The 15,257-nt window shown below is 49.1% G+C and overlaps 2 protein-coding genes across 2 annotated transcripts in view; both read right to left on the bottom strand.

Annotated features, from left to right (window-relative positions):
- LOC123607209 (transport and Golgi organization protein 1 homolog) overlaps positions 1–2,691 on the bottom strand; it is a 63,326-nt gene extending 60,635 nt beyond the window's left edge. The window contains exon 1 of the mRNA XM_045496371.1: positions 1,791–2,691. Coding sequence (XP_045352327.1) covers positions 1,791–2,691 — 901 coding nt within the window. The remainder of the gene's footprint in view (positions 1–1,790) is intronic.
- Positions 2,692–2,698: 7 nt separating this feature from the next.
- Positions 2,699–3,793, bottom strand: LOC123607208 (nematocyst expressed protein 3-like). The gene is made up of 3 exons (XM_045496370.1): positions 3,730–3,793; positions 3,349–3,582; positions 2,699–3,081 (listed from the first exon to the last, which is right to left on the bottom strand). Exons 1-3 carry the CDS (start codon positions 3,791–3,793, stop codon positions 2,699–2,701), a joined length of 681 nt encoding a protein of 226 aa, XP_045352326.1.
- Positions 3,794–15,257: the final 11,464 nt, after the last annotated feature.

The following is a 15,257-nucleotide window of genomic DNA, read 5'->3' as shown; positions in this document are numbered from 1 at the left end:
CTCTGCAGGCCAAAGGGAGCCACCCACCCTTAGCTCAGCTCCCACCTTCCCACCTCCCCTTCTCCTGCCTTTCCTACCCTCCTTCACCCCCCACCCAAACACCCAGGAGGGCTCCTGGAAGCGCTGGTTTGCAAGGGAAAGGCTCAGTGGATACTTCAGCAGAGGAATTAATAGGAATCTGCAAGTCAGCCTATCTATCCGTGGGGGACTCTCTCCCTACCAAGGCGACACCCATCGCCTGCCTCAGTCCTGCCTCCATATTCTTCCTTCACCTTAACACAGACCCCAGGAACCTACAGGGACTGGCAGGACTTCTGGGAAGTGAAACTCCTGCCTGTGGGGCTGGCCACAGGGCATCTTGGGGATGCAGAAGGTGGGCGGGGCCAGCGTGTTACTCTCTCAGTTGGTCAGAGTTTCCTGAATCCTCTCCAAGCTAACTTTTGTGCTTCAAGACCCCAACATCCACCCACACCTCCCTGCTGAACCAAACCAAGAGGAATTTTCTCACCTCTTGCCCCAAATCCCTCCCCTCTGGGGGGAAAAAATCATCGGATACTCTGCGTATAAACAGAAAATAATTACTAGTGAGGTGGTCACGTTCCTTCGCCTATTTTGGGTGGGTCGCTTTATTTAGGTTTTTTAGGCAGGCGCACCGAGTTCCTGCATCCACACGAGCACACATGGGCCCCACCAGAGGTGTGGGGAGGGGTGTGTGTCTGTGTGTAGGGGGCGGGGGGACACATGGCGACCCCGCTGCCCACACTGGGCAAGATGGAGCTAGCTAGCGCCCAGCCATCCAGCTGTTCCAAGACCGCCAGTCGCTCTCCAACCCCGCCCGCCGAGACCTCCGGCCAACCCTGGCCTGCGTCGCGTCTGGGGGCTGCTTCCCGGTGGCTGCGCCCTCTGCCTCCAAAGTTACTGGGTTGTGCGAATCAATTTAGACACTTTTTTAAAAAGCAAAAGGAAAATCGCTCCATTAATCCCCAAATGCCTTCTCCCATCTGCTGCACTCGCAATCACTAGGACTTGCGTAATGAAAGTTGAGGGAAAGTTGAGGAATCAGTGGGGCAGGAGGGTGGCTCCCGCCCTTGGAGTCCTCGCCAACCCCTGCAAGGGGCGCAGCGCGGGGCGGAGGCCCTGGCCCCCAGCAGGGAGAAGTGGCGACAGCGGAAAGCGGGCAGGGGTCCGGGTGACGGGAAGGCAACCAAGGTCCCAATTCCAGGAACCTTGCAGCTCAGGGAGAGAGAGAAGAGGCCTCTCCAGGCAAGGCTTTTCTTCTCGTCCTCCCTCTCTCTCTCCACCTCCCTCGCTTCTTTTTCGCGACCCTTACGAGTTGCAGGCGGCACACACTGCTTCCCTCCCTCACACGTGCCGCCCTTCCTTTTCGGGCCGCCTGCCCTGTTTACCTAGAAGCTGGCATCTGGAATCCCAGGGGTAGACCCTTCGCCAAAACCCAAGACTCCGGGGCCCTGAGCTCCCGGGCTGTGTGTGTCTCAGATCTGCTTGAATCCTAGGGGGGAAGGGGCGGCAGGAGGGTGAAGGAGGGGGGTGCAAAGACCACCCCCCACATACACCCACGCGCTCAAGTCCACACGTGTGCGGAGCCCAGCGCCCCTTCTCCGCGCTTGGAGCCGAAATTGGCTGCCCAGGCGATCTCCGCCAGCGGAGATGGGGGTTGGGGGGGGGGGTGGGGGGAGCGCCATTGCCCAAGGAAAGGTGGAGAGGGAAGAGGAGGGAGAGCGGCGCCTGGAGGGGAGGCGACGGAGTTGGGTGGAGGGGAGGCAGCCTACCTGGACTTGGCTTCCTTTGCCGCCGGTGCGCTTTCTCCAGCCCCAGCTTGGTGAAGATGCCTACAAGCATGACGGCCAGCACCCCGCACATGATGTAAAGGATCAGGTTGGTCTTGTCCTTCGTGGGGTGGTGCTGGGGGCCGTCCTTGCGCCCGGGGGCCTTGCGGGTGTTGAGCCACAGCGGAATGTCAGAGTTGGTGCAGGTGCTCTGGTTCAGTCGCCGCTTCTTAAAACGTGCAGCAGAACCGCAAGTCACAAGTCCCTCAGCGGAAGATGAAGTCGCCCGAGGAACAATTGAACGGCTGGTCCACTGGTCCCTGATACCGAAGTAGCCCCGGCAGAAGTTCGGCGTGGGCGCTCGGGTAGGGGACGCGTCCCAGACCCCCGCGCCCTCGCTGGCCTCTTCCGAGGCGGCCCCCAGAGCGCCCGCACGCCCCCCTCCCCGCGCCAGCACTACCACGCAGCCCAGCTGAGCCAGCTGCCCGTGCCCCGCTCGCTCCTGCGCCCGGCACACGCGGGCGCACAGCTCGGTGAGGAAGCTGCCGAGGAGCAGCCGGAGGACGCTACGAATCATGTCTCCCAGCCTGGGCTCGGCCGGCCGCCTGCCTCTCCAGGCGCGGCCGAAGCTGCCGAGGCTGTTGCCGGGGGCTGCGAGCCACCGCCAGCCGCACAAGCTGGGAGAAGCGCGGGGAGCTCGCTGGTGGGCGACCCCTGCGCTGGGCTCAGCCCGCGTTCGCCTCCCGGACGCCGCGCGCAGCGCGCCTAAGGGGAGGGGCCAGGCGGGGAGGAGCGCGCCTGGACGGGCTGGGGGAGGACGAGTGGGGACAAGCGCTGGGTGCAGGTCCGGCCCCCTACAGGGAGAGGCGGAGGCCGGAGAGCAGCGGAGAGTGGGTCGGTGCATGCCTCGCCTACGCCGTAGGCTCCGGACTAGCCGCCCTGCGCCCGCTCTCAGGATCCCTCTCAGCTCTCCAGCTTGCTAAGTCCCCAGGAGAGAGCCAAGCAATACTTTTGGTATGAAGAGAGGGCAGGAGGAAAGGGGGAGGGGGCAGGAGGGAACGAGGGGTGGAAAGGTCGCGAGCTCCCGAGAGGCGCGGGCGCGGAAGAGGTGAGTTGGCAGGGCTGGCGGGAGCGAGTTGCGGGGCGGGGGTGCAGAGCTGAGCTAGGCTAGCGGGCGGGGAGGCGGGAGCGTCGGCAGCCTCTGGGGCTGAAGGCACCGCTCGGGTTTCCCAGCAGGTGGAGGATGGCTGCGGGACCTCCCGCGCCCTCTCCGGGAGGGAGACGCGGCTCAGACCTGTTTCGGGCGAAGAGGCGGCTCAGCCCCTGGCTTTTTCAGGCGTGAGTGCGCAGGAGCTGAGGTTCGAATCTGCCCTCCAGGGAAGGGGGGATTCACAGGGGCTAGGTAAGGACAGACTAAGTGGCTTCCACTCCAAGACAAACTGAGACACAGTCTGATCAGGATCGCCCCTCCATGGTGCCCGGGCCGTCTCGCCCTTCCCTTCCCCGACTGAGCCCTCTAGCCAGGCGCACGTCCAGGGTGGTTCTACTCCGTGGGACTTGCCTAGGACCAAGACTGAGTTGGGAAGGCGGGGTGGCAAGCCACTGGCCCCAGGGTAAGGACCCCCGGAGAGGGCCGTGGGAGGAACTGAAGTCAAAGAAGCCCAGGGGAAGGAAGAGGCAGCAGACCAGGCCCAGGCAGGGGCACGTCCCACGTCCCGGATGGTCTTTCCTTGGGACTCTCCCAGGCCCTGCCACTTGTGTCCTTCTAAGACCTCACGGGGACGTTCCCTGCGTTCTACAGGAGGGCACACAGCACGCCCAGATCCAGTGCAGCGCAAGGCCTGGACACCTAGCCTCAGCCACCCTTCCGCATCTGGAGCTCGCGCGTGGGTCTCTGGAATTGGCTGCCCCCTTGCTCACGGAGCCCCCCAGACATCCTCACCCGATGTGGTGCAGTCCGGCCTTGCTTCCTGGGCTTCCAGCCTCTGGTCCTTGCCCTTCAGCATTTCCAAATCTGCCCTCTCCACTCAGCTGATTCCAGCTGGAATCAGTTGGCCCTCTCTCATTTATCCCACTTCTTTCCTCTGCTTGAGTTTGACTCCAATAGCCCCCAAAACAGGATTTGCACCAAAGCTGCTACACTGAATTTAGATCTCCACAGGCCTCTGTGTATGTGTTTTTTTTTTAATTGCATTAACTAAGTATACACCTTGCAGTCAGCTGGGCGGTTTTCAGGGAAATGATGTCTCCACCACCCTCCCCTCCACTGGGCTTCAGTCAGGGGCTTCTCTGGGCATTTTCAAAGCACCAAAAAGTTGGGCCACCAATAAAATGACACAGTGGGTTCTCTTTAACCACAAAAGCATGGTGGGGAGGTGGTTACTGAACTCCTTTGCAAGTTTTCTCAAAATGACAGGGAATTTGGCTAACTGTGCCTTCTCTTGGAGGATGTTACCTCCTGTCTTCTGAAAGACTAGCATAGAATGACCCTGTTCCAGCAAAAAATGAACCAGGCCGACACTGACCCAGCATATCCAGGAGTATGCCAGCCCTCGGAGACTCACTGAATCGCGGGCTGTATTATGTCCCAAACCCACCTGGACAAGGTGTGAGATTGTTTAGTTTAAATGCATTGGCTTCAGGAGAAAAACATTTAAGGTGCACATCAATTTAAAGTCCATTTAAGAAGAATAATAAATACATTATAGTATTTATTAATAAAGTAAAAATGCAGAAAATAAGATGAAGTGTCTTGTGTTTAGGAAATGTTGGTTTTGGTATGAGGACAGGGTTTCTCAGCTTCAATGCTATCGACATTTAATTTTTTTTAATGTTTATGTATTTATTTTTGAGAGCGAGACAGAGCGTGAGCAGAGCAGGGACAGAGAGAGAGAGAGAGAGAGAGGAAGACACGGAATCTGAAGCAGACTCCAGCCTCTGAGCTGTCAGCCCTGACCCAGATGAGTGGCTCAAACTCGCGGACCGTGAGAACATGACCTGAGCCAAAGTCAGTAGCTTAACTGGCTGAGCCACCCAGGTGCCCCAATGCTATTGACATTTTGGAGTGGGTCATTCTGTGATGGGGGGAGCTGATGTGGGGGGCTGTCCTGTGCATCGTAGAAGGTTCAGCGGCATCTCTGGACTCTACCCACTAGATGCCAGTAGCACCTCCCAGTTGCCACAACCAAACACAGGTGATGAGCAGACATGGCAAACAATTGAGAACCGCCCCATGTTTAAATCCTAGTTCTTTCTGTATGAGGTTTATGACCTCAAATGAGTCGCTTACCCTCTCTAAGCCTCAGTTTCCCCACCTATAAGATGTGGATATGAATGGGTCTTTCCCGGGACACCTGGGTGACCCTTTCGGTTAAGCCTCTCTGACTCTTGATTTTAGCTCAGATCATGATCTCATGGTGGGTGAGTTTAAGCCCCATGTTGGGCTCCACGCTGACACCGAGGAGCCTGCTTGGAATTCATTCTCTCCCTCTGCCCCTCCCCTATGTGCTTGCTTGCTCTCTCTGTCTCTCTCAATAAATAAATAAATAAATAAATAAATAAATAAATAAATAAATAAATACTTTAAAAAAAGAATGGTGCTTTCCCCAGGAATATTACAAATACTCCATATCTTGCATAGAGCACTTAGCACAGTGAAATGGAACTTTGGCAGTGCTTAGTAAACAGTCACTCTTAAGACAGGAAACCTGAAGGAGCCTAGCAGGTAGCAGGCACTGGGCTGAGTCCTGGGGAGACAGAAGGCTGAGACAACATCCTTGCTCTCCAGGATCTCAGATCTCCAGGAAAAGATAGAATATAGAGGCAGGGCAAGCTTCCTGGGCATGCAGTCTGGACAGCCTTACAGCAACCCATGCTCAGGAGGGTCCCATGCTTCGCCTGCTGCTATGCCATTGTCATGAAACTCTTAAATGATTTCTGAACACGGGGCCTCACCAATTCTGCAGCCAGTCCCCTATGTAGGGGATGCAACTCTGGCAAAATGAGAGGTCAAGCATTTGGGAACTTACAGGGGGATGTTTCACTCTGCCTACACAGGCAAAGGCGTCTCTTGAAGTGTTGACATCAAATCAGTCCTAGCTTACATGTATGTAAGCATTCTCAGCAATGTAGCAAGCAGAATTTTTTTTTAATTAGGCTTTATGCCTAGTGTGGAGTCAAATGCTGGTCTTGAACTCACAACCCTGAGATCAAGACCTGAGCTGAGATCAAGTTTAACCAACGGAGCCACCCAGGCACCCCACCGCAGGAAGAATTTTGGTAGATTCTCTTTAAAAATAGTTCTCGTGGTGCCTGGGTGACTCAGTCGGTTAAGTATCCAGCTCCTGATCTCGGCTCCGGGTATGATCTCACAATTCCTGAGATCAAGCCCCACGTGGGGCTCTGAGCTGATAGTGTGGAGCCTGCTTGGGATTCTCTCTTTCCCTATCTTTCTGACCCCCCACCAAAATAAATAAGTAAACTAAAAAAAAACCCAGGTAGTTCTCAAATGTCAGTCCCAAGAACAATACTGAAGTTTTCCATAGTTAAGTTTTCACTGGTCCATAGAAAATTGAGAAAAATTATGGTTGATGAAATAGATATTCTATAAGCAGCTCTTTTAAAGGTTGTATACTCTATTTGTGTAACAATCACTTTCTAAAGTATGTTAGTCTTGTGTGTGTGTGTGTATGTGTGCGCGCGCGCGAGTGTGTGTGTAAATATTTCTTACCAGGGTAAAATGGTAAACTTATCATGCCTAATTTTTGGTCATTTTACTATAGACGAATCCCAGAGTCTGGGATGACTAATGTAAGAACCTCACAGTAGGGTTTGTTCACAAGAAAAGTGGTAGTTTGAGGCAATTCTCTGAATAATTCAAGTCCCTCCTACTGTGCTGTGAAACCAAAATAGGTTTTAGGGTCATGCATTTTCCAGCTAGCTACATTGGCTAAAATGATGAGGTATATCCCCAGGAATTAGCTATGGGTGGATGCAAAGCACACAACTCCCCGGACCCATGTCTCTCTGCTTCAACAAATGCCTATAAATACAGATTGTATCAGAGAGTTTTTTCCATGTAACAAATCATCCCAACATTTAGTGGCTTAAAATAATAACTGCTTATTTAACTAACAGTTCCGTAGATTGGCAACTTAGGTTGGCCTCAACTGCATGGTTCCTCTGGTCTTGGTTGGACTCACTCATGCATTTGCTGCTAAACTGCCAGGTCACCAGGGTGCTGGTTGGTCTGGGACAGCCTTCATTTGGGACAGCTCCTCTCTGTCCCATGAGATTTCTCATAAGCCATCAGGCTAGCCAAGGCTTTTTCACATGACGCCTGGGCAGGGTTCCTAGTCACTAAAATAAAGCACGTGAGACTTATTGAGACCCCGGGTCAGCACAGGCACGTCATCACTATGCCACATTCTTTTGGCACAAAACAAGCTACAAAGGCAGTTTATATTCAAGGAGAATATGGAAGAATGGCAAGGTTGCATTGCAAAGGGACATGCATGTGGTGCCTGGGTGGCTCAGTCAGTTAAGCATCCGACTTTTGATGTCAGCTTGGGGTATGATCTCACAGTTTGTGAGTTCGAGCCCTGTGTCAGGCTCTGTGCTGACAGCGGGGAGCCTGCTTGGGATTCTGTCTCTCCCTCTCTCTGTTTCTTGACCACTTGCTCTCTCGCTTTCTCTCTCTCTCTCTGAAAATAAACAAGAAAGAAAGAGAGAAAGAAAGAAAGAAAGAAGGAAAGAAGGAAAGAAAGAAAAGAAAAGAAAAGGGACATGCATGCAGAATGTGTGAATCACTGTAGGTATTTTTTTTTATGTATATATATATATGAACCGTCTTAGTCCATTTTGGCTGCTGTAACAAAATGTCATACACTGGGTGGTTTGTAAATAGTAGAAATCTATTTCTCACAATTCTGGAAGCTGCCAAGATCAAGACACAAGCATGGACACATTCTGGTGACAGCCTCTTCCTGGTTCATAGCTGGCACCTTTTCACTGTGTCCTCACATGGTGGAAGGGGTGATGGAGCTCTGTGGGGGCTCTTTTATAAGAAGGGTGATTCCATTCATGATGACACCACCCAAATGACCTAGCCATCTCCCACAGGTCCTTCCTTCTAATATCATCACATTGGTCATTAGGATTTCCTGATGGGAATTTTTAGAGAACACAAACATTTATTTAAAAAAACTTTTTTAACTATTTTTCTTTATTTTTGAGACAGAGACAGAGCACGAGCAGGGGAGGGGCAGAGAGAGAGGGAGACACAGAATCTGAAGCAGGCTCCAGGCTCTGAGCTGTCAGCACAGAGCCCGACGCGGAGCTTGAACTCAAAGACTTGCTCGAACTCACAGACCGTGAGATCATGACCTGAGATCATGACCGACTGAGCCACCCAAGCACCCCTGAGAGGACACAAACATTTAGAGGATAGCTTCAACCTACCAAACAGTTCAAATGGCATTACTACCAACCACGGTAGAATGAAAATCCCCCTATCACCAAGACTGCCTCACCGACAGTATTCCAGGACAAACTTATACACACGTTTGTACTGTCAGCAAAGAAGCAACAGTCACATAAAGTTATACAAGCTGTGCTTTCACCTACATAATCAGAACGACCCCTGTACATTGGGAAGTTCGGTACACCAACAGCCAGCGGTGTGTCCAAACCAATAAGCTGGCAGGTCCCTGGTGCCTCCCTTTGTTTCAACTTCCGTATCCTGTCAGTCACCAAGTTCTGTCAATTCTCCCTCCTGAACAAACATCAGATCCTTCCTTCCTGTCATCCCCATTTCTCCTGTTTCACTTCAGCCCTCATCATCTCTCATGGTGACGATGACACTTCTCCCTAATTTTGCCTCCCCCTCCCCCCATGTCCTCATCCTGAATCCAGTTGCCTTTCATTCACTTAACAAGCCTTTATTGAATGCTCACATCGTGCCAAGCACTCTGCTGGTGGCAGACACAACAGGAAATAAGAGAGCCCCTAGTTTGGTAAAGGAAAGAAGCAAAAAGACTTAATTTATTCATCAGGGCAGGTCATGTGCTCTACTGCATAACCACAAAATCTCAGTGGCCTAACCCAGTAAATGGTGATTTAGGAATTCAGGTCCCTCCCATCATGTAGCTCCACCATCATAAAATCGTTTACTTTGAGCCATGTGGGAGCCATGTGGAGGCCATATAGAGCCATAAAGGAAAGAGCAGTAGGATGGAGTGAGGTAGTTTATGGCCATGCCTGGCAAGTGGCATACATCATTCCCACCATATTCCATTGGCTGAACTCAGTCACATGGTCCCAACTTAAGCACAAAGGACTCTGGGAAATGTAGTGTTCCTACATGCTCAGAGCAGGAAAGAGAGCTGGTGAGTGTATAACCAGTCCTTTCCTCAGTGGATGATTGTCATGCATGTAACTGGGAAGTATGGCATCCTAAGGGAACCAGGGGCGGGTCTAATGTATTTACTACATCCTTGGATTCAGGAAGGCAGGGTGGTGGGCTAAATAATGGCCCCTGAAGATATCCAAGTCCTAATCCCTGGAACCTCAAACCTAGTACCTGGCAGAAAGGACTTTGTACATGTGATTAAGTTAAGGATCTTGAGACAGAGAAATTGCTCTGGATTACCAAAGGGGGCCCTAAATGTAATCATGAGTGTTCTTCTAACAGGTAGATGGAGGGAGATTTGACCAGGGAGGGGAAAAGGGAGATGAGATGACAGAAGCAGAGACTGGAGTGATGTGCTTGAAGATGGAGGAAGGGTCCACAAGCCCCACAAGCTAGAAAGCTGGGAAAGGCAAGGAAGAGATTATCTCTTGGAACCCCCAGAAGGAATCAGCCTGCTGACACCTTGATTTTAGGCTGTTAAGGCTCAATTTTAACTTCCGGCCTCTGCAAGTATAAGAGAATAAAATTTTCTTGCTTTAAAATACTGAATTGGTGGTAATTTGTGACAACAACAAGAGGAAACTAATACAAGCAGTTATGCCTACACTAAGTTCCAGATAAGGATCATGCATTACTGAGCTAGGCAAAAAGACTGGAAGACAGGGCCAGAAGTGGAAGTTAAGGCTGAAGGGTAGCAAGGTCCAGATCCAACAGGATTTGCCAGGGAGGAGAGGGAGGGCAGGAGGGCAGTGAATTTAAGCCTAAGGGCACCAGAAAGCCATTGAAGCAGGAGTGACCTGAGCAAGATCTGCATTTTCGCACGATAACCCCACCTGCTCTGTGGAGAGCACATCAGGGGAACCAGGGCTAGTGGCAGAAGACAGTCATTTATTTGCTTTATCCCAGGAGAAAAGTAGAAAGGCAATATTCCAGGGTCCTGGCAATATGTAGTGGAATCAACGGGACTTGGTGATGGCCCGCCTCTGATAAGAGACATCCACTCCATCAGCAACATCAGGAACAGGCAAGGTGCCTGTGAAGACCGGGTGCTATCCATTGGATGCCTTCTTCCAAATCCTGTATTGCCAACACCATCATGTCCTTTGTAATTTGAGTAAAATAGTTAGAGCACCATCTCCATATACATGGAAACCCAGCATTAACCTGCATCACCACCCATGCCACGATCAAGGGATTTCTATTTCTCCAAATCGCTTCTGACTCTGATTTCCTGTTGCTGCTTGTACAGCTACCCAAACGATGGGTGAGCTGAGGCTGAAATCCAACCTACACTGTCCTGGCCGAAACATGTACTCTTGGTGTATACAGAAACTGATTTGATGCTTGGCATGGCCAGAACTTGGAGCTTTTGAGAAGAAAAGACTGGAAATAAAGGTCAAGTAGGGGGTCAGCTTAAAGTGTTTCAATGCCTTGCTAAGGGGCTCAAGACTACTTCCTATAATGATGTACTTTGTCCAACAATGTAAAACAAAGACAGACACATCCATTCAGATTTCCATCTTATGCAGATCATTTTGCCAGCGAATCTGGTCCTCATCACCCTTCTGGGACCAAGAAAAAGCCAATTAGTCTGAGCTGAGAATATCTATACCGAGTCCTGTGGGATATCCCATTGGCCTCCATGCACAGACTGGATCAAACAGTGCTGGGAAACAGAAAGGGAAAATGGATGTGATTCTAGACAGAAGCAGAAACAAGACAAAGAGAAACTTATCTACCTGGTTGATGGCTTTCTGGATCCTGAGATTTGGGGGTTCTGTGTGCTACTCCTGGATCTTCCAATAGTGTCCTCCTAACTTCTTCCTGTTTTTGCCCAAATTAATGCAAGTTGATTCCTGTTATAATTCTGGCCTGGATACTGTGTGTCCAGTTTCTGTCTTCAGGCCTTCGTCACATCACCACCAACTGTCACATTTTGTGTCTCTGCTCCCCGATGCCATGAGTTGGTCAGATGGAGAGGAGGAGGAGAGGTCAGGGGAAGGCAGGGAGTGGGGGGGAAGAAGAGAGAAAAGTGTCATTGCATACATACTCAAAGATGTAGAAAAGTGTTCATTATGGCATTGTCTGTAATAGCAAAGGACTGAAAACCACCTCCATCGGTGAGAGAACTGATAGTCACCCAGAGAGATCTCTCCATAGGTGAGGTGCTGGCTAAATAACTCATGGTCCTTCCATATTGGAATACTATACAGCAGTTGAAAAGAATGAGCAGTGAAAAAAAGTTCTAGGGGTGCCTAGGTGGCTCAGTCACTTGAGCATCCAACTCTTGATAACGGCTCAGGTCGTGATCTTGCCATTCATGGATCGAGCCCTGCGTAGGGGTCTGAGCTGACTGCTCAAAGACTGCTTGGGATTCTCGTCCCCTCTTTCTCTGCCCTTCCCCCACCTCTCTCTCAAAATAAATCAATAAAATAAAATAGAGAACTCAATTTAGGCATTACTGCCTTACTTACATATTTAGTAAATGAATATGTTTATAATCTAAACATGGTATAAATTATAATAATTGTCATTCATATTATTATACATCTAACTGTATTTTAAAAATATATAATAGGGGCGCCTGGGTGGCGCAGTCGGTTAAGCGTCCGACTTCAGCCAGGTCACGATCTCGCGGTCCGTGGGTTCGAGCCCCGCGTCGGGCTCTGGGCTGATGGCTCGGAGCCTGGAGCCTGCTTCTGATTCTGTGTCTCCCTCTCTCTCTGCCCCTCCCCCGTTCATGCTCTGTCTCTCTCTGTCCCCCCCAAAAAAAATAAATAAACGTTGAAAAAAAAATTAAAAAAAAATATATATATATAATAAATATGCTGTCATTTATTTATTAAGATATATAAGTATATAAGTATATTTATTATATGAATGTATATAAATAACACAAATATTAAACTTACAAGTAAATTTATATTGATAATATACATAACGTACACATATTATATACAAATACATACTGTGTGTGCATATATATTGAATGATCTTCAATGAAGATATAATTGTTTTTAAAAAGCAAGGCAGAAAAAAAAATAAAATTAAAAAAATTAAAAAAAATAAAAAGTAAGGCAGAAATACAAGCACACTTCCTTTAAATTTTTTTAATGTTTACTTAGTTTTGAGACAGAGAATGAGTGGGGGAGGGACAGAGAGAGGGAGACACAGAATCCAAAGCAGGCTCCCATGGAAGGAAGGCACCCCGGGAAAGAGCTGGAGGTGTCCTGCAGGACTTGTGGGTCCCCAAAGGGCAGATCCCTTCCTCACCTGTACTGGTGCTGGCTGGGGCCTGGAAGCAGCAGCAACAGCATCCAGAGGCAGCAGGGGCAGCAGATCCCTGGGATGGTGGATGGAGCAGTGAGCCATTGTCTTGCAAGCAAGGGGAATCACCACACTGGGCTGCCCTCGGCCCTTGCCCCCTGCCCCAGCCACCTCACTAGCTCTGGCCCTTGTATTACCCTCCAGCAGGGCATGGGCAAGCCAGGCAGAGACGGGCACCTGGGGCCACAGGAGTGTCCCCCATGACCTCTGTGTCCTAGTTATTGAACGGGCATAAGGAGTCACCCAGGGCCCTTGGAACCAGGAGGGAGAATCTTGTCCTGGAATCCTCTCTGATGGGGCTTCGGGAGAATTATGGAGGGACAGCATTTAGTGCCAGTTCATTAACAGGATAAAAGCACAACACAAGGTCACCTTGGCTGCTGCTGTCAGTGTTTTCTTACCCAGGCCCCATTTGAGCCCTTACCCAGGGATATGGAGAACTTCAATACACAAGAAATTAATATTCAAAACTCTCAACAAATTTGGTATAAAAGGAATTTACTTCAACATAATTAAGGCCATATATGGCAAGCCTGCAGCAAATATCACATTCAGTAGTCAAAGCTGAAAGCTTTTGCTATAAGATCCAGAGCAAGACAAGGGTGACAAGGGTGTCCACTCTCTCCACTTCTATTCAACGTAGTCTTGGAAGTCCTACCACACCAGTCAGGCAAGAAACAGAAATAAAAAGCTTCCAAATCAGGAAGCAAGATGTTAAATCACCCATTTGTAAATAACATGATCTTAGTATATAGAGAAAACCCAGAGCCTCCACCAAAAAAGAAACAAACAAACAAACATACAAGCAAACAAACAAACATAGCACATGCTGTTACTACATTTGCCAAGTCACTGTATTTTAAGGGCAAATCCTGGCAATAGCCAATCCATCCATTCCAAGGCTCCACAGTAACTGTACTTAATCTGCTGTATGTACTGCACAGTCAGTTGCTAGGGCTTATACCCAGGGTAGGGATCAGCCTCGTGATTGTCAGGGGTGTGTCAGTGTCTTATGGCCTTGAAGGAGAGGGAGACCAGCAGCTTTAGGAACTTCACCTGATTGTGCATGCCATACATGTAGGCAGGGGGAAGCAGCACTGTCAGGCATGAGGAGATAGACTGGGGCAGAATATGCCATACTAGGACCCCCATGTCCTTCCCTCTTTCGATGGGGTGTGCTCCATTCCAGGTATAGTGCATTTCCACAGGTCTGACTTTCAGCAGAACAACAGGATCCCAGTAGAGATTGAGTAGATCTCTCTCACCCAGGGGCACAAAGTAACTCACCTATCCTAGGGGGCATCCCATGGCAAATTCCAGTAGACAACACCTTTTGGTGTTCTCAGCAGCATAGCACATGAATCCACAGTGAGAGTTGGGGCCATAGCGGTCTCCCTAGACTTCTATACCTTTATAGTGTTGGGTGCCTTAGCAGGGGTCCCCAGTCTGACATATGGGGCTTATGCTTGATCATTCAAATGCATTAAAGCCTGTGACAGCACATTAGTACACCGGGACAAGGTGGGTTTCCCTGTTAATAATTTAATCTGCTGCTTTAACATTCCATTTTTCCTTTCTACCAACCAGTGCTTTCTGAGCCAGGACATGGAAAACAGGGAGGATCACCTCAGGCTCTTGCAGGTGAGCCAGATGTCCTGATGCCATATCCTGATACCACAGGGCTTAGTTATGATAATCTGCCCTTTGGCTTCCCAGTGTCTAAATTTGAGGCTAATCTCTTTAGAACAGCCCACCTGTCAGTGCAAAGGATTTAATGGCTAGAACACATGAGTGATCACCAGTGAAACCCCTCTGAGTTCAGCCCAGTGGCTGCTTAGCTTGTTCCTGTTTCCATCCAGATGGTGTCAGTATTGGGCTGAATGCAACTTGAGTTCCTCTGCTTGGGTTTCCCCAACTAGACCTGTCTGTATATTAGGCATCAGAGGGAATTTCCCCCATTTCCACTAGAGGCCACAGAGGCCACAACACGAAGAAGAGTGGGGGCATTTGAAGGATCTACATATTCTATAGGACCCAGTAGCACCCACATTTCTGGAGACAGTGGGCTATACACGGAAAATTATAAAACTTTGATGAAAAATTAAAACAGAAACAAATGAAAAGATATCCTATGTTCATGGATCAGAAGAATTAGTATCATTGAAATGTCCATATTACCTAAAGTCATCTATAGGTCCATGCAATCTCTATCAAGATTCCAATGGCATTTTCACAGAAGTAGAAAAAAAACACCAACCCTAAAATCTGTATGGAACCACAAAAGATTCCAAATAGCCAAAGCAATCTGAGGAAGTATATAAAGCTAGAGGCATCATATTTCCGGATTGAAATTGTATCACAAAGTTACAGCAATCAAAATATTATGGTACTGGCATAAAAAAAGACACACAGGCCAACAGAATAAAGAGCCCAAAAATAAACCCATGCATATGTGGTCAATTAATTTATAACATAGAAGGCAAGAATATACAATGGTAAAGGACAGTCTCTTCCATAAATGGTGCTGGAAAAACTGGGTAGCTGCATGCAGAAGAATGAAATTAAACTCATATTTTATACTAGTCACAAAAATTAACTCAACATACTTAAAGTTGTACATGAATCTGTAAAACTCTAGAAGAAAATCAACAGGAAAATCCCCTTAATATTGGTCTTGACAACATTTTTTGGATGTGACACCAAAAGCACAAGCAATAAAAAATAAATAAACAAGT

The sequence above is a fragment of the Leopardus geoffroyi genome, chromosome A2, assembly GCF_018350155.1.
Source record: "Leopardus geoffroyi isolate Oge1 chromosome A2, O.geoffroyi_Oge1_pat1.0, whole genome shotgun sequence".
NCBI classification, from domain to species: Eukaryota; Metazoa; Chordata; class Mammalia; order Carnivora; family Felidae; genus Leopardus; species Leopardus geoffroyi.
Note: the sequence above shows the minus strand (reverse complement) of the source record. Positions and strands in the feature narration are given on the sequence as shown.

Coding starts and splice junctions, on each gene's coding strand:
- LOC123607208 (XM_045496370.1), bottom strand. CDS start 3,793: ATGCTGAAGGGCAAGGACCAGAGGCTGGAAGCCCAGGAAGCAAGGCCG. Junction 3,583..3,729: donor GCCGGACTGCACCACATCGG/GTGAGGATGTCT, acceptor GCCCTCCTGTAG/AACGCAGGGAACGTCCCCGT. Junction 3,082..3,348: donor CAACTCAGTCTTGGTCCTAG/GCAAGTCCCACG, acceptor CGCCCGAAACAG/GTCTGAGCCGCGTCTCCCTC.